Source organism: Leptosomus discolor, chromosome 9 (genome assembly GCF_034619465.1).
Source record: "Leptosomus discolor isolate bLepDis1 chromosome 9, bLepDis1.hap2, whole genome shotgun sequence".
In the NCBI taxonomy this organism is placed as follows: domain Eukaryota; kingdom Metazoa; phylum Chordata; class Aves; order Leptosomiformes; family Leptosomidae; genus Leptosomus; species Leptosomus discolor.
In genome coordinates this window covers 37,087,275-37,111,760 of record NC_141399.1, presented here as the reverse complement: position 1 = coordinate 37,111,760, position 24,486 = coordinate 37,087,275, and the positions used below count along the sequence as shown (strand labels likewise).

The 24,486-nt window shown below is 52.7% G+C and overlaps 2 protein-coding genes across 3 annotated transcripts; both read right to left on the bottom strand.

Annotated features, from left to right (window-relative positions):
• Nucleotides 1-1,367: 1,367 nt before the first annotated feature.
• On the bottom strand, nucleotides 1,368-9,947 carry LOC147414916 (nuclear pore glycoprotein p62-like). Of its 2 annotated transcripts, none has more exons than XM_086470549.1 (12): nucleotides 9,667-9,947; nucleotides 8,466-8,842; nucleotides 7,644-7,754; nucleotides 7,112-7,240; nucleotides 6,203-6,298; nucleotides 5,308-5,416; nucleotides 5,013-5,157; nucleotides 4,562-4,611; nucleotides 4,304-4,438; nucleotides 3,681-3,792; nucleotides 2,761-2,827; nucleotides 1,368-1,610 (listed from the first exon to the last, which is right to left on the bottom strand). In XM_086470549.1, the coding sequence occupies exons 1-12, from the start codon at nucleotides 9,945-9,947 to the stop codon at nucleotides 1,519-1,521; spliced, it is 1,704 nt and encodes a 567-aa protein (XP_086326675.1). In that variant the 3' UTR covers nucleotides 1,368-1,518. The 2 variants fall into 2 exon arrangements, with proteins under 2 accessions (XP_086326675.1, XP_086326676.1); XM_086470550.1 differs by lacking the exon at nucleotides 9,667-9,947 and adding an exon at nucleotides 9,207-9,232.
• Nucleotides 9,948-13,066: 3,119 nt separating this feature from the next.
• LOC104340096 (nuclear pore glycoprotein p62) lies at nucleotides 13,067-23,790 on the bottom strand. The gene is made up of 12 exons (XM_086469692.1): nucleotides 23,510-23,790; nucleotides 22,285-22,661; nucleotides 21,460-21,570; nucleotides 20,928-21,056; nucleotides 20,019-20,114; nucleotides 19,124-19,232; nucleotides 18,829-18,973; nucleotides 18,378-18,427; nucleotides 18,120-18,254; nucleotides 17,336-17,447; nucleotides 16,417-16,483; nucleotides 13,067-13,738 (listed from the first exon to the last, which is right to left on the bottom strand). Exons 1-12 carry the CDS (start codon nucleotides 23,788-23,790, stop codon nucleotides 13,647-13,649), a joined length of 1,704 nt encoding a protein of 567 aa, XP_086325818.1. The 3' UTR covers nucleotides 13,067-13,646.
• Nucleotides 23,791-24,486: the final 696 nt, after the last annotated feature.

Here is a 24,486-nt window from a genome sequence, read left to right as displayed (position 1 = left end):
CCGGAGGAACGCCCGGGCCGCGCTGTCAGCCGGAGGCACGGCCGACTCGCCCCACGCCGGCTGCTTTGAAAGACGAGGAAGCCTCGCCCGGAGCCAGCGGAGACCGGCCCGGGCCCGCTCCCGGCCCCGCTCACCTCCGCATGGCGGCGGCCCCCCAGCCTGCGCCGCCGCCCGGACTCCAACCCCCAGCAGCGCCCGCGAGCGCCGCCCGGCCGCGGCGCAGGGGCCGCTGGGAACCGCGGCCCGGAAGGGCCGGGCGGGGCCGGCGCCATCGAGCGGGGCCGCCGGGCCCGGTGGGACCCCGGTATTTCCGTCTGCCGGTCACCGCCAGCCTCGGGTGGAGCTCGGTACACCTAGCCGTCGGTGAGGGAGTTCAACGGCCCCGCTGCCCGGTGAAACGCCGTAGTGAAGCGCCTGGGGCCCTCTGCAAGGGTTTCCCGTGCCTCCCCCACAGTACCTATGAGACTGCCCTCCTGCTCCTTTAAAGACGATGAAAACAGCTCACAGGAAAAAATAGTTAAGGGCAGCTCACCAGTGGTTAGGACCATTAGAGTCCGTAAATTCCTCGAGGAAGCAGGTCCCTCCCTTTTTTCCAGGGAACACCACATAAGACAAGGCAGATGGGCTGCAGGCAGAGGAAGGCAAACAAAGCAAAGCCCATTAGGCATTATTTGCGCCCCTTCAGCATTTTGCACAACAGGAGCAAAAACCACAGCAGAGAATTGAGTACGAGGGCAGTTCTGCTACATACGTGGTCATTCCCCTCCCTCTGTTAGTAAAGAGACATCGGAACGAGCATTACAGCCACACTTCATCAAAAAGCAGTGATACCACCCTGTCTCCTCAAAGGTCTTCGCAGCGGACTTACTGACCATATTCCTTCCTGCTCCCTTGCACCCAAACAGGCCACCCACACCAAATCACCACAAAAGTTCCAGTTTTCTACTGGCACATCTAATCATTTTTATTTGCGTAGAAATTCTGCTTACAGGCACCAGCACAAAAGCAGTTTATTGCCAGAAGTACAGAAAACAAGGCCCACTTTCACAAGTGGAAGCACACCTAACAAACTCAAACTCCAGCTAGCGATATGGGGCATGTGAGTCTCTCACTGCTGCAGCTCCTTCTGAGGACAGCTCTTCATTCACCTCTAAGGACCCGAATAAAAGCTCACAAAGTCCCAGTTGAACATGCTCAAGTTACATATAAGTACTGGAGAGCTCAGCCGTGGAGTCACATACTGCCTAAATCCCTCAGGGGCAGCGTTTTGCTTCTCACCAGTCCGCATGCAGTTATAAGAACAGAGACGAAGAGCACATACTTTCTGCACAAACTTCATGCAGTCTCTCAGACTGGTGTGGGTGAACTCTGGTCAGGCACTGCAAAGACTGGCCTTGGAACACACAACACATTTCACTGCAGGAAAACAAACCAACCCAGATCATCATTTGAGTCCTACGTCCCCAACAATCTGTTTTCTGTAGAGATTTTACATTAACCCTTTAAACGTTCAGTCGTTCAATCAAATGTGATCCGAAAACTGCGCTCTTGCTCCTTGCGGCGGCTCTCGCAAACCTTTGTAACCTCTTCTACCTTCCTCTGCAGCACGGCTGTGGGAGAAACAAGTCATTAATCTTACAGTCACCCTAGAACGCAAGCAAAGACAATGAATCGTTATTAACTGACAAGACAATTTCTTTGGTACTGAATGACAAAGGAAAAAATGCATCTCCTTTCCGGGAGAATTCAAAGGAAAGAGGTCGCTATTTTCACACACACACACATTCTGTCAGTCAGAAGGCTGATGCCGCAGGAGCTGCACCAGATCCCACAACACAGGCACATCTGGAATGCAGAAGTTAACATCTGCGCTCCGGCAGGAGAAGGCAGACTCAGCCCTGACCTCAGCCAGCAACACCATTTCAACACGGACAGCAGGGGCCTGCTCTCACCCCAGCAGCACACCCGGTGGGAGCGCTGCCCCAGCGCTGCAGCCCGACAGTGCACTTTGGGGCTGGGGAGGGCAGCGCTCCTTTACCCTGCCGTGCCCCCGCCTCGCAGCCGGCATCACTTCAAATCCAAACCCTGGAACAGTTCTGGAATCCCTCGCAAGGAGGCACCCCCGGCGAGGAGAGTTCCCTTTTCCTCATGGTTTCCAGTACGGCACCGTGCTGTACCAGTTCAGGGTGAGTCCAAGTCAACAAACAACAGTAACTACGCTGCCGAGTTTTCGCCGTCTGAGCGCACCTTCTGCTCTGCCACTACATCTCCAGTGGCTGCTACTGTGGCATTTCCACACGACCACCCCGGAGTTACCGCGCCCGCAGACAAACGCACGCTGCTCCGTCCTACCTGGATCTCACTTCCAGGGAGGATGATGAGAACATTCAACACGCACACGCCACCCCCTCACCGATTTTCCTATTCCAAAGGGAAACCCCACAACACTTTAGAAGTAAGCTCAAATACTGAACCTTCGTTTCCCAGAATAAAGCACAAGGTTTTCAAGTTCTCTGCTTTGCACTGAGGCAGTTCAAGCACTGCGCTTTTGTAAAACATTTGCACTGGCCAGGAATTACTTCTCAGCCGAGGCCTTTAATGCACATCAGGAGAATTCAAGCACAGAAGGGACAGTGTCACTGACAGCAAGGAGGAGAAGATTCCTCACGAAATTCAGGAATTCATCTATGTTCAAGCAACACTTGCACACATGCTCCAGGCTTTCGATCTACATTCCCAAAAAGCTGCAAGACCACTCACCTGAGTTCTGGTCAATCCACTGCAGTGAATCCATGTGCGCGTTCAAAATTTTACAGATCTGCTGAAGCTGAGGAGAAAGGGAAGGTGCAAGTCACTCGTCACAATACAGGAAAGCCAAGAGCAGTACGAGACAGCCTGCCTGCCCCTGCCTTTGGAACACGATGCCCTCGAACCTCCCTATGGACGGCTCCGCTAACTGAGTGGCCGCCTTCCCAGGGACATCTATGGAGCAACTTTGCTTCTCTTCACCATCCAGAAAACAGACTGGTTTAGAGTACGTGCCTGTGCCCAGGCTTCTTCCAGTTCAGACCTAGGAACCACCACGGCATTAATCACCTCAGGCCTGAGGTGGCAAAAGTAAAAAGGAATGGGGAAAAAACCTCAAGTCAGCAATAACGGAGGGAAATTTTTACTGGAAAAAAGCTTCTCAGTAAAGCCACAGGGAGTATCAAGATCAATTTCATCCATCTCAGAAAGAGCTGATAATTCAGATTTGGTTTCATCAGGATACAAGAGCAGCGTAAAGAAAAGCCATCAGCAGCTACAGAGGGTGTTCAGAGTAAAGTTTAGATTTGACACAAGAGACATGCAAGGGAGGGAGCAGGTAGAGTGATCAAAGTTAAGAAGCAAGCTGTAAGCTGGGCAAAAAATAGACAACAAGCAAATAACTAGACTTCATACTAGAGCGAGGTACTTCCAAAACTATTAACAGAACTGCAGAGTAAATACATGAGTCAGCCTGGCTTGTGCTGTGTTATAACAAGAGTTTTACAAGAGGAACAACCAAAGAACAAAAAAAGAAACCACTTCCAATGCTGAAACTACAAGCATGGACTATCCACAAGTGGACAAATGAAGAGGTAGAACTGTTTAAATAACTTTGCCTTTTTACCAACATACAAAATAAATCTTGGATTTACCGGGTCACTTGTGTCCGCTGGGCCTCCTGATGTATTCAAGTGCTCAATGATGTCCTTCAGATCCTGCGCCATATGCTTCAACTGAGCATCTATGTTTTCAGCCAGTTTATAGCTGCCAAACGCATGGGAAGCAAGGTCAGAACATGTAAAGTGAACTTCAGAAGACCTGCTCCCAGTCACACCAACTTTGGGCAGTCAGAATTAGCTTCCACACCTTTCAGCCAAGGCTGACAGACACATGGGAACAGCACCATGAGAGGCATTCTGTCACACGGGGGGAGTAACTCCCAACCTCTTTCTCTCTGGATAGATACAGAGAGACACAAGCAATGGCTGGAGGGTTTTGTCAGAACAGGAGGAACCAGCTAGTCCGGATTCCTTCTCCCAGACTGCTGTTTAGACCAACATCCAAAGAGCTTTTCATGCTCATTCAAGAGCTTCCAGTTGCAGCTCCCCCACTTCTAACGCATCAAATCTACGTTGCTGTGCATAAAACGGGATTACACGTCTGGCAAAGGCCGCTGAGCCCTCGGCATTGTCACGCATCCCAACTCTACTCCTGGCTGACCGGTCATCGCCACACCAGCCTGCTCATCACACGTTCCAAGCAGATTTTTCCTTACGTCCTCTCCCGTTCTTCATCTGCATGCTGCAAGTAGATAGTCCCGCTCTGTTCCTTCACAGACTCCTCCAGGGGGGACAACAAGTCTTCAAGCTCTTTCTGCTGTGACAGAATGAAGTCTAGCTCCTGGTCCAGTCTGAAAAGAGAAAATGTTAACTACTCAACTTAGAGGTTACACACATTCTACATCTGCCATACCACAGGGCAAGAAGATGCAAGAAAGAAACAAAAATCATCTCAAGTGCTCATGGTTTCGTACCTCTTCTGATCAAGCTTCACTTTCTCTACTTCTTTGTGTAATGAAGTAATCTGGAAACAGAAGACACTTGATCATGCTATGAAAAGTCAAAGTCAACTCTTAAAAGCAGAGCGGTGGAACAAGAAAGCCGGCGGCGTGCAAATGTCTACTAGAAACAAGGAAGAGTTACACAAAGCTTTACAGAACAAGAACTGAATAAAGGAGATTTGGCTTTGAAAGCTCCACCCTAACATCACTTGTTACCACAGTGTAAACTCACAGAACCCATTTCCACGCTGCAATGCCTGGACACCAGAAGAGGCACACAGCCACTCTTTCACAAGCACCCACATATCATTCACACCTATTTTTTCACAAGCACAAAGTCCCACAACCTGGCTTGCTGCAACTGTGACACTGAAGGCCTCCTACCTAAGCAAGCAAAACCAGGGTACACTGGATGTCACCTCACCTTCTCTCCATTCTCTATCAGCATCCGATCCCAGGCATTAACTTGGGTAGCTTGATGGAGAAAGTGTTTCTCTTGGTCTTCCAGTTCCAGACTCCACTTGTTTATCAGACTCTCTAGCTGGGCATAAGTCATCACTGGAGGCGCACTGAGAGGAAGCGCGAGGCAGTACAGAACACAAGATCAAAAACCAACACACAAACGTCACAACGCCCATTTCCCCTTCCTCCACCAGATACCAGCACTAACGCTGCCTCTTGCCCCCACCGGCAAACAGTCAGTTTAACAAAACACTCACCCCGTTGTGGTGGTGGTGGTTATGGCAGCTGTAGAAGTCACAGCTCCAATGGCACCAGTCGTAGTTAACGGCTTAAGATTCAAAGCAAAGCCAGAAGCAGAAGTAGTGCCTGAAAGAAGAGGTGCAAGTCAAGCAACAGAAGAGGACCCGTCTGCTAGCTAACCAATCAAGAACAGGTCCAATATACGCTTCTAAGCGCAGTGCTGTGTCACCTCCAGTTGGCCCCTTTGAAGGGACAATAACCAAACCCCACGGCTGTCAAGAAGGGAACGAAGCAGACCTTGACACAAAAGCAGCCGACTGTAAAGGCCTGACTAGCAGTTCTGGTGAAGTGAGGAACTGACAGCCTGCACTTAACCTGGCCATTAGTCAGACACACTGCATTAGCCCACACACTCCTCTCCGTCTCCTCATGTTTTAGTATTAGGCCCAGTAACTACCAGCACACCCAGTTCCCCTCCCGCATCTCTGCGGATGGTGCAATTTCTACGCTTTCACAAAGCGAAGAGCAGATGTCAGATGCCAGATGCCACTGTCAGTCACAGCACTTCTAGGCATTGAGCTCAAATTCTTCACAGTCACTCCAGAAACAGGCTTTACAAAGACCTTCAGAGCCGAGCAGCATCCACGTCATTACACGGAAAACTGGCCAGTAACTGCATCCAGAGAAGGGTGTTCAGTCCTGAATCCCAACGCGCTGCAGCAGCCAGTTCCACTGCAGGCTTTCACGTGAAGGCTGCCAATCAAACACAGCACTCAGCTCTGCATGTTACTCTGCCTTCCTTCACCCAAAGTCCCTTCGCTCTCGGAAGTCATAAGTAACTGCGCATTTGGGGAGATGGAAAAGAAGGAGCAGAGAAAGAAATACTATGTTACTTCAGCATCTAGTTCTTACTCGTGGCAGTGCTTGTTGCAGCAGCTGTGGTCCCAGGAACTTTTAATCCAAACCCAAGCGTTCCAAGACTGGCTGTCCCAGTGGAAGGGGCACCAACTGTAAACACAAGACAAACATGGAGAGTTGGGGTCACCCACCAAATGCAGCGCCCCTTTCAAAAGCTCTACCCTGCCTGCTCACTCCTCTCCATCTGGTCTTTATTTCTATTAACCAGGACCACTGTTTAGGTGAAGGATCATCCGTCCACATACAACATGACAAAATGCTGCACTAGATGATCTCCAGAGGTCCCTTCTAACCCCTACCATTCTGGGATTCTGGGACACCAAAAAAGGCAGCTGACTGTAAAACAGCCAGAACGCTCTGCGATTCTTCCAGGCAACATTATCAACCCAGCTGCCAAGCTACTGTCCCTTCTCTTTACCTGCTTTCAATTGTCTAACATTCAACTGCTGTCAGATGCTCAAATAAGCAAAGGGTACTGGACACCGGCAGGCAGGGAATGCAATCTCTGCATGAGTCTACGTGCTAAGCTACTACAAGAGTCAAAGGCAGACCTAAGCAGACTCAAGGCACTGGGGCCTGGAAGACAGCAGCTGAGACATCACTCGAAAGCTCAGCTGAGACAATACTACCCAGACAGAGAAACAGCTCCAAGTGCCCCGTGCAGATTGCCCACCGTGCATCTAAAACGTGCCTTGGCTTGAACAAAACCCTCCACGCCCCACCACGGAGGACAGCTTGCAGGGAATCACAAAGAGGGAAGGGGGCAAACAGCGAGAAAGCTGGCCTTTGGAATTCTCCCCTATTACCCCAGCACCTGCTGCTCCACTGCAGAGAGGCACAGGTACCACCAACCACACTGCCCAGTTGTTCCCCCAATGGATAAACCTGCACTTTGTGACTTACGCGAGAGGCCCGTGGTGGCCGACGACGTCGGAGCTGCAGAACTCACTACGGACGCAAACAGTGTAGGCCCCGTTGAACCGAGGACGGAGGTTGTGGTGGTAGAGGCAGTTGTAGCAGCTGTGGATGTTACTGCAAACAGAAAAGGGGTCAACCTTGTACAATCAGGCTGAGAATGCGACACAAATTTCCCTACCTACATCAGGTTGTAATGGATGTAAGAATCTTAAACTCTTTTTCCTCTTTTTCTACCTCAACCCCATCTCTTTTCCAGTGTACTCTCTAAACCTGTGGCTCCTCTCCACTACGCTCCAGCCACAAGTACAGGACAGAACATGGTACGTGGGACACAACAGAAAGCACAGGACAGTAAGGTCAATGGCTGTACGAACTGTCACAGATTACTGATGCCACTGCAAATTCCCAGTAACAAGCACTTCCAGCCCATTTCCAGACTCCACCTTAGAAAACTATCCCCAGAAGCACAGCGCATTCACAAGGTCTTGAGTAATTATTGCCTAAAACCGCTTCCCACCTCCAAGTTTGGCTCCAAAGGACAGAGCGGGTGCCTGGCTGGTACTAGTGGTCAGCGTTGCCGTGGGTGCACTAGTGGTGGCTGTTGAAGGCAGTGACCCAAAGTTTAGACCTGGAACAAGCAGCATAAGGAAAAGACAAACCTTTTACTACAGAGACACTGTAGTTCCCGCTGATCACAGCGACAGTCAAGTTAGAAGCAACAAGATGAGAAAAACACTAACAGTCAATGTAACAAATACTCCCCGTTATGCAGGAAAGGAACTAGAGTCAACAAGCTCGTTAGCAGAGAGGCTTTCAAGAACGATTCTAACACAAAGGAACATCACCCTCCCCCCAGAGATGACGACCCTCCCGCCGAGGCCTGCACTGTCACCCACAAGCAAATCAAAAGCTGCAAACTGAACTTCTGCCAGACTCTGCAGGAGCGGGCAGACTCCTGCTGTCAGGGAGGTGAATGGTGGCTTGGCTCCGGGGGCCTGGCACATCCTGCAGTGCACCCCACCACCACCCCAAGCCCTTTACCCCTGCACCAGCAAACCCGCCAAAACCACAAAATGGTGCTTCAAATGCAGCTGGCACTTCCACACACCCCGGCACAATCATGTCAGCCTCACTCTCCAAGCCCAAAGGCTAAAGAGCAATTGTTACTCCTCACAGAAGACCCTGGAGAAGCGCATCAGAAGCAGCACTGATTCTGGTCGCCCGCTGCATCTCACACCAGCAGAAGCACGAGGCTGCAGAACCTCCTGCCATCCCCAGGTGCCCCCCGTGCCGACAGCCTTCCTCACTACAGCTGCCATTTCATGCGTCACCCACTCACCTGCGGACTGCCCCCCCAGGTTGAAGGGGGCTGTGGACTGGGTTGCAGCTCCCAAGGTGGCAGCACTGGTGGCAGCAGCCGTAGGTGCCGCTCCAAAGGTCAACCCTGTGGGCGCTGCTTGCGGAGCTGCAGTGCTGGTATTGAGGCCGGCTGTTCCGGCCTGAGTTGTGGTACCACTGGAAAAAGTAAACCCTCCGGTTGTCCCAGACGGGGCAGCGGTGGAGGTGCCAGCAGATCCAAACACAAAGCCAGAAGGGGCCGCTGCTTGGCTCGAGGGCGCGCTGGTGGGTACCGAGCTACCAAAGCCAAAGCCCCCTGTGATTCCAGTAGCTGGAGCGGCAGTACTGCCTCCAAAGTTTATTTTTGGTGTGCTTGCCCTAGAGAAGAAAAGAAAAGAAGCCAATCGGCTCCAGATGTACCAGGCAGGCAAGTACCGAGTCGCCTTTCTGAAAACAGACCATTCGCTGACAGCAGGAACCACCTTTCAAGCAGATGGGCACTTGACCATGTTGACATTGACTCCTGTCACCCGCAATGCTCTGCTAGGTCCCTTTGTGCTGACTCCCCCTCAATCACCTCCACCCCCCCTCCAGGCACCACCAGACATTTAGGGCAGTGTAAGTGCAGCTGCTTACTCTCGCAGCTCATAAGCACCCTCTGCACTTCCTCTACACAAGACTACTGCTTTCAACTAACTTCTGCTGCTAGTCCCCATTGGAGCTCCCTTCCCGCTGCTCCCACCTGGCAAGCTCCGGCATCAGACAGCAGTTCAGGAACAGCCTCAAAGCTCACGGCCTTTCCCGGGACAAAACGGTCCCACTCGGCTGAAAAGGCAGTCTGAAGCGCTCCCGGTGGGGATCAGGAACGGCAGGACGCTGTTCTGCGCTCCGACGCCAACTTTCCGCACTTTTTCACGCAAGCATCGACGCCCCAACGGCGGACCAAAGCGGGCGACCGCTTACCCCTCACACCCGCCCCAAAAAGGCCGCACGGACCAGCGGCAGGTCTGGCCGAGCGCCTTTCCACGGGGCGGGGGGAACCCCAAGGCACGAGGCCAACACGTTTGCTGCCCTGGGACCCGCTCGCAAAGCGCCGCCAAAGCGACGGGCAGGACACCGCCCGCTCCCGCTCCCCAGCGGCCTGGCCCGCTCGCCAAAGCCAACCCCCCACCCCGCCACCGGCCCACCCCCGCGCCGCTCACCCCAGCGGGAACACGTTCGCCGCCGCAGCCGCGGTCGCCGTCGCCGGCGTCCCGAAGCTGAAGCTGGCGGGCTGCGCGGCGGTGCCCGGCCTGCTGAAGGAGAAGGGCCCGGCGGGCTGGCTGCCGGCGGGCGGCTGGGCCGCGCTCCCGAAGCTGAAGCCCCCGGACGCGGCAGGCGTGGCGAAGGAGAAGCCGGTCGTGGCCGTCGTGGCGGCCGTCTTCGGCGTGCCCAGCGTGAAGCCGCCGCCCGCCGCGCCCGACCCGAAGTTGAACTGGCTCATGGCGGCGGCGGCGAGGCGGACCGCCGCCGTTCGGGAGACCCGGGCCCGGCAGGGGCGGATGGCGGCGGCCCAGCTCCCCCAGCGCGGGCCCCGCTCCCCCGGCCGCCACCAGCCGCCGCGCGCGCACCGATGACGCACTTTACCGCCGCTCCGCGCCCGCCCCTCTCCTCCCCCGCCTCCCAACCACCGCCCGGCGCTTCCCGCCCTCAGCTGCTACTGGCCAGTCCCGCCGCCGCTCGCGGGCGGCCCGGCCCGATTGGCTCGCGAGGCCACAGGGGGCGGGGAGGGGCAGCACCGCCCCGTCGCCCCGGCGACGCGGGACGCGGCCGGGGGCGGCCGTAGCCGTGCGGCGGCACGGGGCGCTGGGGCGGGCGGAGCGGCTGCTCGCTGCCGCTGGAGACCCGGCCGTGCCCGGTGCGTCTGGGGGACGGTGGGCTGCCACGGTGCCCGTGCCGCGGGAGCCGCCGTACAGCCGGCGAGCGGGGCCGTGGGGAGGGCGGGTTTCCCTGACGCCGCGTGTCCCCTCGCCCTCGGCTCGGGCCCCCAGCTGGGGCTGCCCTGAGCCGGCCTGGAGCCGGGCAGGCGGGCACACAGCCGCTGAGGAGACCCTGCCGGCCGCTCCGTGCCAGGCCTGAGCCAAGGCCGGCCGCTGCCCTGGCCCTGCCTGCAGCAGCTGCAAACCCGGGTCGACACGGGGCCTGCCCGAGCTCACAGCCACTGTAAGGCTGGAGGTGGGGTTGCGACTGATGCCTATGGAGCAGAAGAGCCCACAGGCTGAGCACAGGGAGGAAAGGCTGATTGTATTCCAGTTTATAGGTTTTTACATCACGCATGCAAGAGTTTGGCTAAACTTCCTCCTTCCAGAACACCCAGCAGGACAATCGTGCTTCATGGACAGTGCAGAACCCATTTTGTTCTTTCTTCAACCTTCACTTCTTTTTTTTACAGAGGTGAGCAGGGGGCGCTGATATGGACAGCGCAGGCTCTTCTCTGCAGTTCCTTGCCAGGCTGCTCCACGATGCTCAAGGAGATGATGATGACGATGAACACGAGGTGAGTCTTTCGTAAGAAATGCTGCTTCTTTTACACGCTGTCCCATAGCCTGACCTTCTTAACTGTGGAGAAGCCCATCTCTCTTCTCCCAGGGTGACTAAAAAAAGAATGAAAACCTTAGAAGGTTTTGGACTGACTCAACCAGCTGGAAGACACTTCCAGGGTAACAAGCTCTTGAGGGAGAGAATAAGGAAGATGCCCCGGGAAAACAAGGAGAGATTGTGACCACAAAGTGGGAGGGAGGTTTAATTTTTCAGCCTGAAGGAAATTGGAACATATAGTTGAAAGAGCTTTCAATATGTTAGACTTCGCCCTGCTTTTCCCTGAAGTCTGCCAGAGATGAAGGCAATTACAGCAAAATACTTGATAGGAAGGGAAAAAAGTTGCTGCTCAACTCCTGAGTGAAGACTCTAATATCCAGAGGCAACCGAGTGTACTAATGCTGTGTGTCAGGCATTGAAGAACTGTAGAGATAATTGATCACTGAAGTCAATAGATTTGTTGGTGATTGTAGAATAGCAAAGGGTGAGCAATCACGCTAAGGTGGATGATCTGAATGACTAATGAGGAAAATATCTTTCCATTTTTCTACATCAATCCATCTCAGGACTAGACAAAAATCACAGCTTGTGGAATACATACATTGTTCCTGCACTATGCAACTGCTGCTTTTATCTACACATGCAAGTGTGCTGGGGAGAAATATCCCAGGAGGGCCATAGGTGCCTTCAATCACAGTGAGTGTAGGAGGCCTCTGCGAAGGCTCAAAACTGCCAAGTCTCTCAGGGTTTTGAACAAGTCCTGTTATGACATGGATAACAACAATGGCAAATGCCTCAGTGTTCCTCCAAGTCACTCCTCAACAAAGAGCCCGCTGGCTGACCCAGCAGTCGTGGCAACGGTAGTAAGATTTGGGATAAAAAGGCTGCATATCCCCTGAAATTTCCTTTCAGTGGGTGGTAGATGAGGTCCTTCACCCTCTAACTACCCTTCAGCTGTTTAATGCCTGCCTTTTAAAACTAGCATCATTGCTGTACATCTTTGCAGTAAACATTTTGATTTTAAAAGAATTTGTTTACCTCTTATTAATAAAATGAATGACACTTCAGAGACAGAAATGGAAAACTGCCACAAGGGATGTCAGCTAAGTCTGAGTCAATCTGAGTAAACTGAAATCTTTCTTTTGATTTAATTTCATGTGCTGTGCATATGAGGCACTCTTATCAAGCCAAGGAATCTTCACATGCAGACAAATGCCTCACATTGGCCTATTAGCAATAAACTGATTCATAATGAGAGGAAAATGTTGTTGCCTCAGATGATCTCTTTAAACCCCTTTAACTCTATCCCTGCATGGAAACTAAACTGAGCCTATGCCTAAGAAAAGGAAGAGCTATTAAGTGTACCATGAAACACAGTCATATCATACTCCCCTTCAAAGTTTCACAACCTTAGTTAGACCACACAGGGGAAGAAATAGTAGCTTTGTTCAGTGCTGCCCTCAACAGATCCCTCCAGCACCTAGTTCTTTAGCTGGAAACCATGTTCAATTACATGCTTTACCTGACTGCACATATTCTGGCATCATATAGAGAAGTGGCAGGCAGCAGACAACCCATGTGAAGAATCGTGCTCTAAGCAGTTATAGAGCAGCTCACGAGTTGTAAGGCACATTAGAGTCTGTAAATTCCTCTAGGAAGCAGGTCCCTCCCTTTTTTCCAGGGAACACCACATAAGACAAGGCAGATGGGCTGCAGGCAGAGGAAGGCAAACAGAAAGCAAAGCCCATTAGGCATTATTTGCGCCCCTTCAGCATTTTGCACAACAGGAGCAAAAACCGCAGCAGAGAATTGAGTACGAGGGCAGTTCTGCTACATACGTGGTCATTCCCCTCCCTCTGTTAGTAAAGAGACATCGGAACGAGCATTACAGCCACACTTCATCAAAAAGCAGTGATACCACCCTGTCTCCTCAAAGGTCTTCGCAGCAGACTTACTGACCATATTCCTTCCTGCTCCCTTGCACCCAAACAGGCCACCCACACCAAATCACCACAAAAGTTCCAGTTTTCTACTGGCACATCTAATCATTTTTATTTGCGTAGAAATTCTGCTTACAGGCACCAGCACAAAAGCAGTTTATTGCCAGAAGTACAGAAAACAAGGCCCACTTTCACAAGTGGAAGCACACCTAACAAACTCAAACTCCAGCTAGCGATATGGGGCATGTGAGTCTCTCACTGCTGCAGCTCCTTCTGAGGACAGCTCTTCATTCACCTCTAAGGACCCGAATAAAAGCTCACAAAGTCCCAGTTGAACATGCTCAAGTTACATATAAGTACTGGAGAGCTCAGCCGTGGAGTCACATACTGCCTAAATCCCTCAGGGGCAGCGTTTTGCTTCTCACCAGTCCGCATGCAGTTATAAGAACAGAGACGAAGAGCACATACTTTCTGCACAAACTTCATGCAGTCTCTCAGACTGGTGTGGGTGAACTCCGGTCAGGCACTGCAAAGACTGGCCTTGGAACACACAACACATTTCACTGCAGGAAAACAAACCAACCCAGATCATCATTTGAGTCCTCCGTCCCCAACAATCTGTTTTCTGTAGAGATTTTACATTAACCCTTTAAACGTTCAGTCGTTCAATCAAATGTGATCCGAAAACTGCGCTCTTGCTCCTTGCGGCGGCTCTCGCAAACCTTTGTCACCTCTTCTACCTTCCTCTGCAGCACGGCTGTGGGAGAAACAAGTCATTAATCTTACAGTCACCCTAGAAGACAACCCTGCACAGTTTAGCCTGCAGAAGGAGAAAAAAACATTTGAATTTTGACAGTCACTCGGATTCAACAGCACACAAAGGAGGAAAACCCAACACAAAGCACTGCTAACCCTCCACGGCAAAGATCATAACCTAAAAAGTATTCTGAGGCATTCAGGGACTGGCAGAATTGGAAGCGTCCTGGGACCTGTTGTTGACACTTTTTGCCACACCAGTATGTTGTAGGTTCAGGGCACTGCACCAGAGAGCACAATAAACCCTCCCTGAACAGGAACTGCGAGCTGGTCTGCAGCTTGAGGAAAAGCAATGGCTCTATAAACCAGTTTCCCATACCCAGCTCCTGCTGAACTCCCTTTGAATTACACAAATTACAGGTGAACCACACAATCAGTTAGAAGGACCTACACGTTATCTTCCAGGAGATCACGCAGCCTAACCAGCTTTGAACTGCAAATACAGAAAAGACAGTGCAATAGCACAGAAGAGCTGCAGAGCACTTGCAGCCACACCACAGATCAGCTGTTAGTTGCCCCTCACCAATTTCAAAGTACATAAGCCACTGATTTGACTGTCAACTCTAAATGCAGCAGGCATCACAACAGACAAAAAAATCTTGGCATAAACTAAATCAATTTTTAATTGCATTCCATGAAAGCTTATCAGAGGCTATCCAACAGGGCTACAGCATTATGTCAGCCTGTGGCTTGGAGACAGATGTTCCCGGTTCGGTTTATTTCATACAGCATGCCAAGCCCAGAATCTTCCCCTAACATACCAAGCCACACACTTCAGTTTGTCACTTTTCAAAAAGTCACCATGCAAAAGTGATTATGGCACAAAATGGCAGTCTGCTTCACCATCTCACAGACCACTCTTGCTCAACTCGGAATTCAGAGTAACTATGAAAGAGAAGACTTTCTGGTTCTCTCAGGAAGAGGCAGAAGGTCAGAACACTGTCCAAACACTCACTAGTGGAAGCACCACCACCCTGCGCCCACCTTCAGCAAGTCCATTTAATTGTGGCAGTCCAGGTTAACAGTAATTTGAATAAAGTGCCACAGTTGCACATAATTGTTTAACAAGTCATACAGCCCTGTGTATGAGCACGCCTAGAAGAGATCACTGGCTGTTGTGAAACAGTCCTGGAGTGTTCCACTGCAAACAAAACCAATTAACATTACCTACAGCACAGATGCCTTAGTTCTGGGGTGAGGGCACAGGGAAGGATGATGTTAATACTTTTTCATACAAAAACAACATTAAAGAGCGTGTCCTTCCCAGGCCTACTCAATTTACTAACGGCAAGGGCTACTTGAAGGGTTGCTTCAAAATCGCATTGTTTTTCCACCGTACTGCTTAAGTGCACAAAGCAACAGGAATTCTTCTCCTTGCTAAGAACAGAGAGATAAATTAACCTTTTTTAAAAACTGAAAGTTCTTAGGATTATGGCTTATTTCTTTTTTGAAAGTGAACAGAAGCTGAACTATTTCTTTCAATGTTTATTTCCAAGCAAAGACAATGAATCGTTATTAACAGACAAGACAATTTCTTTGGTACTGAATGACAAAGGAAAAAATGCATCTCCTTTCCAGGAGAATTCAAAGGAAAGAGGTCGCTATTTTCACACACACACACATTCTGTCAGTCAGAAGGCTGATGCCGCAGGAGCTGCGCCAGATCCCACAACACAGGCACATCTGGAATGCAGAAGTTAACATCTGCGCTCCGGCAGGAGAAGCCAGACTCAGCCCTGACCTCAGCCAGCAACACCATTTCAACACGGACAGCAGGGGCCTGCTCTCACCCCAGCAGCACACCCGGTGGGAGCTCTGCCCCAGCGCTGCAGCCCGACAGTGCACTTTGGGGCTGGGGAGGGCAGCGCTCCTTTACCCTGCCGTGCCCCCGCCTCGCAGCCGTGCCCCCGCCTCGCAGCCGGCATCACTTCAAATCCAAACCCTGGAACAGTTCTGGAATCCCTCGCAAGGAGGCACCCCTGGCGAGGAGAGTTCCCTTTTCCTCATGGTTTCCAGTACGGCACCGTGCTGTACCAGTTCAGGGTGAGTCCAAGTCAACAAACAACAGTAACTACGCTGCCGAGTTTTCGCCGTCTGAGCGCACCTTCTGCTCTGCCACTACATCTCCAGTGGCTGCTACTGTGGCATTTCCACACGACCACCCCGGAGTTACCGCGCCCGCAGACAAACGCACGCTGCTCCGTCCTACCTGGATCTCACTTCCAGGGAGGATGATGAGAACATTCAACACGCACACGCCACCCCCTCACCGATTTTCCTATTCCAAAGGGAAACCCCACAACATTTTAGAAGTAAGCTCAAATACTGAACCTTCGTTTCCCAGAATAAAGCACAAGGTTTTCAAGTTCTCTGCTTTGCACTGAGGCAGTTCAAGCACTGCGTTTTTGTAAAACATTTGCACTGGCCAGGAATTACTTCTCAGCCGAGGCCTTTAATGCACATCAGGAGAATTCAAGCACAGAAGGGACAGTGTCACTGACAGCAAGGAGGAGAAGATTCCTCACGAAATTCAGGAATTCATCTATGTTCAAGCAACACTTGCACACATGCTCCAGGCTTTCGATCTACATTCCCAAAAAGCTGCAAGACCACTCTCACCTGAGTTCTGGTCAATCCACTGCAGTGAATCCATGTGCGCGTTCAAAATTTTACAGATCTGCTGAAGCTGAGGAGAAAGGGAAGGTGCAAGTCACTCGTCACACTACAGGAAAGCCAAGAGCAGTACGAGACAGCCTGCCTGCCCCTGCCTTTGGAACACGATGCCCTCGAACCTCCCTATGGACGGCTCCGCTAACTGAGTGGCCGCCTTCCCAGGGACATCTATGGAGCAACTTTGCTTCTCTTCACCATCCAGAAAACAGACTGGTTTAGAGTACGTGCCTGTGCCCAGGCTTCTTCCAGTTCAGACCTAGGAACCACCACGGCATTAATCACCTCAGGCCTGAGGTGGCAAAAGTAAAAAGGAATGGGGAAAAAACCTCAAGTCAGCAATAACGGAGGGAAATTTTTACTGGAAAAAAGCTTCTCAGTAAAGCCACAGGGAGTATCAAGATCAATTTCATCCATCTCAAAGAGCTGATAATTCAGATTTGGTTTCATCAGGATACAAGAGCAGCGTAAAGAAAAGCCATCAGCAGCTACAGAGGGTGTTCAGAGTAAAGTTTAGATTTGCCACAAGAGACATGCAAGGGAGGGAGCAGGTAGAGTGATCAAAGTTAAGAAGCAAGCTGTAAGCTGGGCAAAAAATAGATAACAAGCAAATAACTAGACTTCATACCAGAGTGAGGTACTTCCAAATCTATTAACAGAACTGCAGAATGAACACATGAGTCAGCCTGGCTTGTGCTGTGTTATACTGAGTTTTACCACAAGAGGAACAACCAAAGAACAAAAAAAGAAACCACTTCCAATGCTGAAACTACAAGCATGGACTATCCACAAGTGGACAAATCAAGAGGTAGAACTGTTTAAATAACTTTGCCTTTTTACCAACATACAAAATAAATCTTGGATTTACCGGGTCACTTGTGTCCGCTGGGCCTCTTGATGTATTCAAGTGCTCAGTGATGTCCTTCAGATCCTGCGCCATCCGCTTCAACTGAGCATCTATGTTTTCAGCCAGTTTATAGCTGCCAAACACATGGGAAGCAAGGTCAGAACATGTAAAGTGAACTTCAGAAGACCTGCTCCCAGTCACACCAACTTTGGGCAGTCAGAATTAGCTTCCACACCTTTCAGCCAAGGCTGGCAGACACATGGGAACAGCACCACGAGAGGCATTCTGTCACACAGGGGGAGTAACTCCCAACCTCTTTCTCTCTGGATACAGAGAGACACAAGCAATGGCTGGAGGGTTTTGTCAGCACAGGAGGAACCAGCTAGTCCGGATTTTTCATCATTTACATTTCTTGAGCCAGGCAAACACTTTAAGCACCCTGTAAGATTCCATACTTAAGGCTTACAAGGATGCCTGAGCCACACATAGTGCATGCTGCTCTCACCACTTCTGTCACTAATGAATCACCAATTTCTACACATTATGCCAAAGTTAGTAACCTTCTCCCAGACTGCTGATTAGACCAACATCCAAAGAGCTTTTCATGCTCATTCAAGAGCTTCCAGTTGCAGCTCCCCCACTTCTAACGCATCAAATCTACGTTGCTGTGCATAAAACGGGATTACACGTCTGGCAAAGCCCGCTGAGCCCTCGGCATTGTCACGCATCCCAACTCTACTCCTGGCTGACCGGTCATCGCCACACCAGCCTGCTCATCACACGTTCCAAGCAGATTTTTCCTTACGTCCTCTCCCGTTCTTCATCTGCATGCTGCAAGTAGATAGTCCCGCTCTGTTCCTTCACAGACTCCTCCAGGGGGGACAACAAGTCTTCAAGCTCTTTCTGCTGTGACAGAATGAAGTCTAGCTCCTGGTCCAGTCTGAAAAGAGAAAATGTTAACTACTCAACTTAGAGGTTACACACATTCTACATCTGCCATACCACAGGGCAAGAAGATGCAAGAAAGAAACAAAAATCATCTCAAGTGCTCATGGTTTCGTACCTCTTCTGATCAAGCTTCACTTTCTCTACTTCTTTGTGTAATGAAGTAATCTGGAAACAGAAGACACTTGATCATGCTATGAAAAGTCAAAGTCAACTCTTAAAAGCAGAGCGGTGGAACAAGAAAGCCGGCGGCGTGCAAATGTCTACTAGAAACAAGGAAGAGGTACACAAAGCTTTACAGAACAAGAACTGAATAAAGGAGATTTGGCTTTGAAAGCTCCACCCTAACATCACTTGTTACCACAGTGTAAACTCACAGAACCCATTTCCACGCTGCAATGCCTGGACACCAGAAGAGGCACACAGCCACTCTTTCACAAGCACCCACATATCATTCACACCTATTTTTTCACCAGCACAAAGTCCCACAACCTGGCTTGCTGCAACTGTGACACTGAAGGCCTCCTACCTAAGCAAGCAAAACCAGGGTACACTGGATGTCACCTCACCTTCTCTCCATTCTCTATCAGCATCCGATCCCAGGCATTAACTTGGGTAGCTTGATGGAGAAAGTGTTTCTCTTGGTCTTCCAGTTCCAGACTCCACTTGTTTATCAGACTCTCTAGCTGGGCATAAGTCATCACTGGAGGCGCACTGAGAGGAAGCGCGAGGCAGTACAGAACACAAGATCAAAAACCAACACACAAACGTCACAACACCCATTTCCCCTTCCTCCACCAGATACCAGCACTAACGCTGCCTCTTGACCCCACCGGCAAACAGTCAGTTTAACAAAACACTCACCCCGTTGTGGTGGTGGTGGTTATGGCAGCTGTAGAAGTCACAGCTCCAATGGCACCAGTCGTAGTTAACGGCTTAAGATTCAAAGCAAAGCCAGAAGCAGAAGTAGTGCCTGAAAGAAGAGGTGCAAGTCAAGCAACAGAAGAGGACCCGTCTGCTAGCTAACCAATCAAGAACAGGTCCAATATACGCTTCTAAGCGCAGTGCTGTGTCACCTCCAGTTGGCCCCTTTGAAGGGACAATAACCAAACCCCACGGCTGTCAAGAAGGGAACGAAGCAGACCTTGACACAAAAGCAGCCGACTGTAAAGGCCTGACTAGCAGTTCTGGTGAAGTGAGGAACTGACAGCCTGCACTTAACCTGGCCATTAGTCAGACACACAGCATTAGCCCACACACTCCTCTCCGTCTCCTCATGTTTTAATATTAGGCCCAGTAACTACCAGCACACCCAGTTCCCCTCCCGCATCTCTGCGGATGGTGCAATTCCTACGCTTTCACAAAGCGAAGAGCAGATGTCAGATGCCAGATGCCACTGTCAGTCACAGCACTTCTAGGCATTGAGCTCAAATTCTTCACAGTCACTCCAGAAACAGGCTTTACAAAGACCTTCAGAGCCGAGCAGCATCCACGTCATTACACGGAAAACTGGCCAGTAACTGCATCCAGAGAAGGGTGTTCAGTCCTGAATCCCAACGCGCTGCAGCAGCCAGTTCCACTGCAGGCTTTCACATGAAGGCTGCCAATCAAACACAGCACTCAGCTCTGCATGTTACTCTGCCTTCCTTCACCCAAAGTCCCTTCGCTCTCAGAAGTCATAAGTAACTGCGCATTTGGGGAGATGGAAAAGGAGGAGCAGAGAAAGAAATACTGCGTTACTTCAGCATCTAGTTCTTACTCGTGGCAGTGCTTGTTGCAGCAGCTGTGGTCCCAGGAACTTTTAATCCAAACCCAAGCGTTCCAAGACTGGCTGTCCCAGTGGAAGGGGCACCAACTGTAAACACAAGACAAACATGGAGAGTTGGGGTCACCCACCAAATGCAGCGCCCCTTTCAAAAGCTCTACCCTGCCTGCTCACTCCTCTCCATCTGGTCTTTATTTCTATTAACCAGGACCACTGTTTAGGTGAAGGATCATCCGTCCACATACAACATGACAAAATGCTGCACTAGATGATCTCCAGAGGTCCCTTCTAACCCCTACCATTCTGGGATTCTGGGACACCAAAAAAGGCAGCTGACTGTAAAACAGCCAGAACACTCTGCGATTCTTCCAGGCAACATTATCAACCCAGCTGCCAAGCTACTGTCCCTTCTCTTTACCTGCTTTCAATTGTCTAACATTCAACTGCTGTCAGATGCTCAAATAAGCAAAGGGTACTGGACACCGGCAGGCAGGGAATGCAATCTCTGCATGAGTCTACGTGCTAAGCTACTACAAGAGTCAAAGGCAGACCTAAGCAGACTCAAGGCACTGAGGCCTGGAAGACAGCAGCTGAGACATCACTCGAAAGCTCAGCTGAGACAATACTACCCAGACAGAGAAACAGCTCCAAGTGCCCCGTGCAGATTGCCCACCATGCATCTAAAACGTGCCTTGGCTTGAACAAAACCCTCCACGCCCCACCACGGAGGACAGCTTGCAGGGAATCACAAAGAGGGAAGGGGGCAAACAGCGAGAAAGCTGGCCTTTGGAATTCTCCCCTATTACCCCAGCATCTGCTGCTCCACTGCAGAGAGGCACAGGTACCACCAACCACGCTGCCCAGTTGTTCCCCCAATGGATAAACCTGCACTTTGTGACTTACGCGAGAGGCCCGTGGTGGCCGACGACGTCGGGGCTGCAGAACTCACTACGGACGCAAACAGCGTAGGCCCCGTTGAACCGAGGACGGAGGTTGTGGTGGTAGAGGCAGTTGTAGCAGCTGTGGATGTTACTGCAAACAGAAAAGGGGTCGACCTTGTACAATCAGGCTGAGAATGCGACACAAATTTCCCTACCTACATCAGGTTGTAATGGATGTAAGAATCTTAAACTCTTTTTCCTCTTTTTCTACCTCAACCCCATCTCTTTTCCAGTGTACTCTCTAAACCTGTGGCTCCTCTCCACTACGCTCCAGCCACAAGTACAGGACAGAACATGGTACGTGGGACACAACAGAAAGCACAGGACAGTAAGGTCAATGGCTGTACGAACTGTCACAGATTACTGATGCCACTGCAAATTCCCAGTAACAAGCACTTCCAGCCCATTTCCAGACTCCACCTTAGAAAACTGTCCCCAGAAGCACAGCGCATTCACAAGGTCTTGAGTAATTATTGCCTAAAACCACTTCCCACCTCCAAGTTTGGCTCCAAAGGACAGAGCAGGTGCCTGGCTGGTACTAGTGGTCAGCGTTGCCGTGGGTGCACTAGTGGTGGCTGTTGAAGGCAGTGACCCAAAGTTTAGACCTGGAACAAGCAGCATAAGGAAGAGACAACCTTTTACTACAGAGACACTGTAGTTCCCGCTGATCACAGCGACAGTCAAGTTAGAAGCAACAAGACGACAAGAAAAACACTAACAGTCAATGTAACAAATACTCCCCGTTATGCAGGAAAGGAACTAGAGTCAACAAGCTCGTTACGCAGAAAGGCTTTCAAGAACGATTCTAACACAAAGGAACATCACCCTCCCCCCAGAGATGACGACCCTCCCGCCGAGGCCTGCACTGTCACCCACAAGCAAATCAAAAGCTGCAAACTGAACTTCTGCCAGACTCTGCAGGAGCGGGCAGACTCCTGCTGTCAGGGAGGTGAATGGTGGCTTGGCTCCGGGGGCCTGGCACATCCTGCAGTGCACCCCACCACCACCCCAAGCCCTTTACCCCTGCACCAGCAAACCCGCCAAAACCACAAAATGGTGCTTCAAATGCAGCTGGCACTTCCACACACCCCGGCACAATCATGTCAGCCTCACTCTCCAAGCCCAAAGGCTAAAGAGCAATTGTTACTCCTCACAGAAGACCCTGGAGAAGCGCATCAGAAGCAGCACTGATTCTGGTCGCCCGCTGCATCTCACACCAGCAGAAGCACGAGGCTGCAGAACCTCCTGCCATCCCCAGGTGCCCCCCGTGCCGACAGCCTTCCTCACTACAGCTGCCATTTCATGCATCACCCACTCACCTGCGAACTGCCCCCCCAGGTTGAAGGGGGCTGTGGACTGGGTTGCAGCTCCCAAGGTGGCAGCACTGGTGGCAGCAGCCGTAGGTGCCGCTCCAAAGGTCAACCCTGTGGGCGCTGCTTGCGGAGCTGCAGTGCTGGTATTGAGGCCGGCTGTTCCGGCCTGAGTTGTGGTACCACTGGAAAAAGTAAACCCTCCGGTTGTCCCAGACGGGGCAGCGGTGGAGGTGCCAGCAGATCCAAACACAAAGCCAGAAGGGGCTGCTGCTTGGCTCGAGGGCGCGCTGGTGGGTACCGAGCTACCAAAGCCAAAGCCCCCTGTGATTCCAGTAGCTGGAGCGGCAGTACTGCCTCCAAAGTTTATTTTTGGTGTGCTTGCCCTAGAGAAGAAAAGAAAAGAAGCCAATCGGCTCCAGATGTACCAGGCAGGCAAGTACCGAGTCGCCTTTCTGAAAACAGACCATTTGCTGACAGCAGGAACCACCTTTCAAGCAGATGGGCACTTGACCAGGTTATGTCTCAATTTTGAGAGAGGCCGTATCGCAACTCCCGTCACCCGCAATGCTCTGCTACGTCCCTTTGTGCTGACTCCCCCTCAATCACCTCCACCCCCCCTCCAGGCACCACCAGACATTTAGGGCAGTGTAAGTGCAGCTGCTTACTCTCGCAGCTCATAAGCACCCTCTGCACTTCCTCTACACAAGACTATTGCTTTCAACTAACTTCTGCTGCTAGTCCCCATTGGAGCTCCCTTCCCGCTGCTCCCACCTGGCAAGCTCCGGCATCAGACAGCAGTTCAGGAACAGCCTCAAAGCTCACGGCCTTTCCCGGGACAAAACGGTCCCACTCGGCTGAAAAGGCAGTCTGAAGCGCTCCCGGTGGGGATCAGGAACGGCAGGACGCTGTTCTGCGCTCCGACGCCAACTTTCCGCACTTTTTCACGCAAGCATCGACGCCCCAACGGCGGACCAAAGCGGGCGACCGCTTACCCCTCACACCCGCCCCAAAAAGGCCGCACGGACCAGCGGCAGGTCTGGCCGAGCGCCTTTCCACGGGGCGGGGGGAACCCCAAGGCACGAGGCCAACACGTTTGCTGCCCTGGGACCCGCTCGCAAAGCGCCGCCAAAGCGACGGGCAGGACACCGCCCGCTCCCGCTCCCCAGCGGCCTGGCCCGCTCGCCAAAGCCAACCCCCCACCCCGCCACCGGCCCACCCCCGCGCCGCTCACCCCAGCGGGAACACGTTCGCCGCCGCAGCCGCGGTCGCCGTCGCCGGCGTCCCGAAGCTGAAGCTGGCGGGCTGCGCGGCGGTGCCCGGCCTGCTGAAGGAGAAGGGCCCGGCGGGCTGGCTGCCGGCGGGCGGCTGGGCCGCGCTCCCGAAGCTGAAGCCCCCGGACGCGGCAGGCGTGGCGAAGGAGAAGCCGGTCGTGGCCGTCGTGGCGGCCGTCTTCGGCGTGCCCAGCGTGAAGCCGCCGCCCGCCGCGCCCGACCCGAAGTTGAACTGGCTCATGGCGGCGGCGGCGAGGCGGACCGCCGCCGTTCGGGAGACCCGGGCCCGGCAGGGGCGGATGGCGGCGGCCCAGCTCCCCCAGCGCGGGCCCCGCTCCCCCGGCCGCCACCAGCCGCCGCGCGCGCACGGATGACGCACTTTACCGCCGCTCCCCGCCCGCCCCTCTCCTCCCCCGCCTCCCAACCACCGCCCGGCGCTTCCCGCCCTCAGCTGCTACTGGCCAGTCCCGCCGCCGCTCGCGGGCGGCCCGGCCCGATTGGCTCGCGAGGCCACAGGGGGCGGGGAGGGGCAGCACCGCCCCGTCGCCCCGGCGACGCGGGACGCGGCCGGGGGCGGCCGTAGCCGTGCGGCGGCACGGGGCGCTGGGGCGGGCGGAGCGGCTGCTCGCTGCCGCTGGAGACCCGGCCGTGCCCGGTGCGTCTGGGGGACGGTGGGCTGCCACGGTGCCCGTGCCGCGGGAGCCGCCGTGCAGCCGGCGAGCGGGGCCGTGGGGAGGGCGGGTTTCCCTGACGCCGCGTGTCCCCTCGCCCTCGGCTCGGGCCCCCAGCTGGGGCTGCCCTGAGCCGGCCTGGAGCCGGGCAGGCGGGCACACAGCCGCTGAGGAGACCCTGCCGGCCGCTCCGTGCCAGGCCTGAGCCAAGGCCGGCCGCTGCCCTGGCCCTGCCTGCAGCAGCTGCAAACCCGGGTCGACACGGG

Bases quoted from the DNA above. Each gene is read 5' to 3' on its own strand.
- LOC147414916 (XM_086470549.1), bottom strand. From the start codon at position 9,947: ATGAGCCAGTTCAACTTCGGGTCGGGCGCGGCGGGCGGCGGCTTCACG. The intron at 5,158-5,307 runs GTGAGTGTTTTG...GCTTCCTCTCAG, and splicing joins ACCACCACCACCACAACGGG to TGCGCCTCCAGTGATGACTT. The intron at 4,612-5,012 runs GTGAGGTGACAT...TTCTGTTTCCAG, and splicing joins TGATAGAGAATGGAGAGAAG to ATTACTTCATTACACAAAGA.
- LOC104340096 (XM_086469692.1), bottom strand. From the start codon at position 23,790: ATGAGCCAGTTCAACTTCGGGTCGGGCGCGGCGGGCGGCGGCTTCACG. The intron at 20,115-20,927 runs GTAAGTCACAAA...TTGTGTTTACAG, and splicing joins GGCCACCACGGGCCTCTCGC to TTGGTGCCCCTTCCACTGGG. The intron at 19,233-20,018 runs GTAAGAACTAGA...CTCTTCTTTCAG, and splicing joins TGCAACAAGCACTGCCACGA to GCACTACTTCTGCTTCTGGC.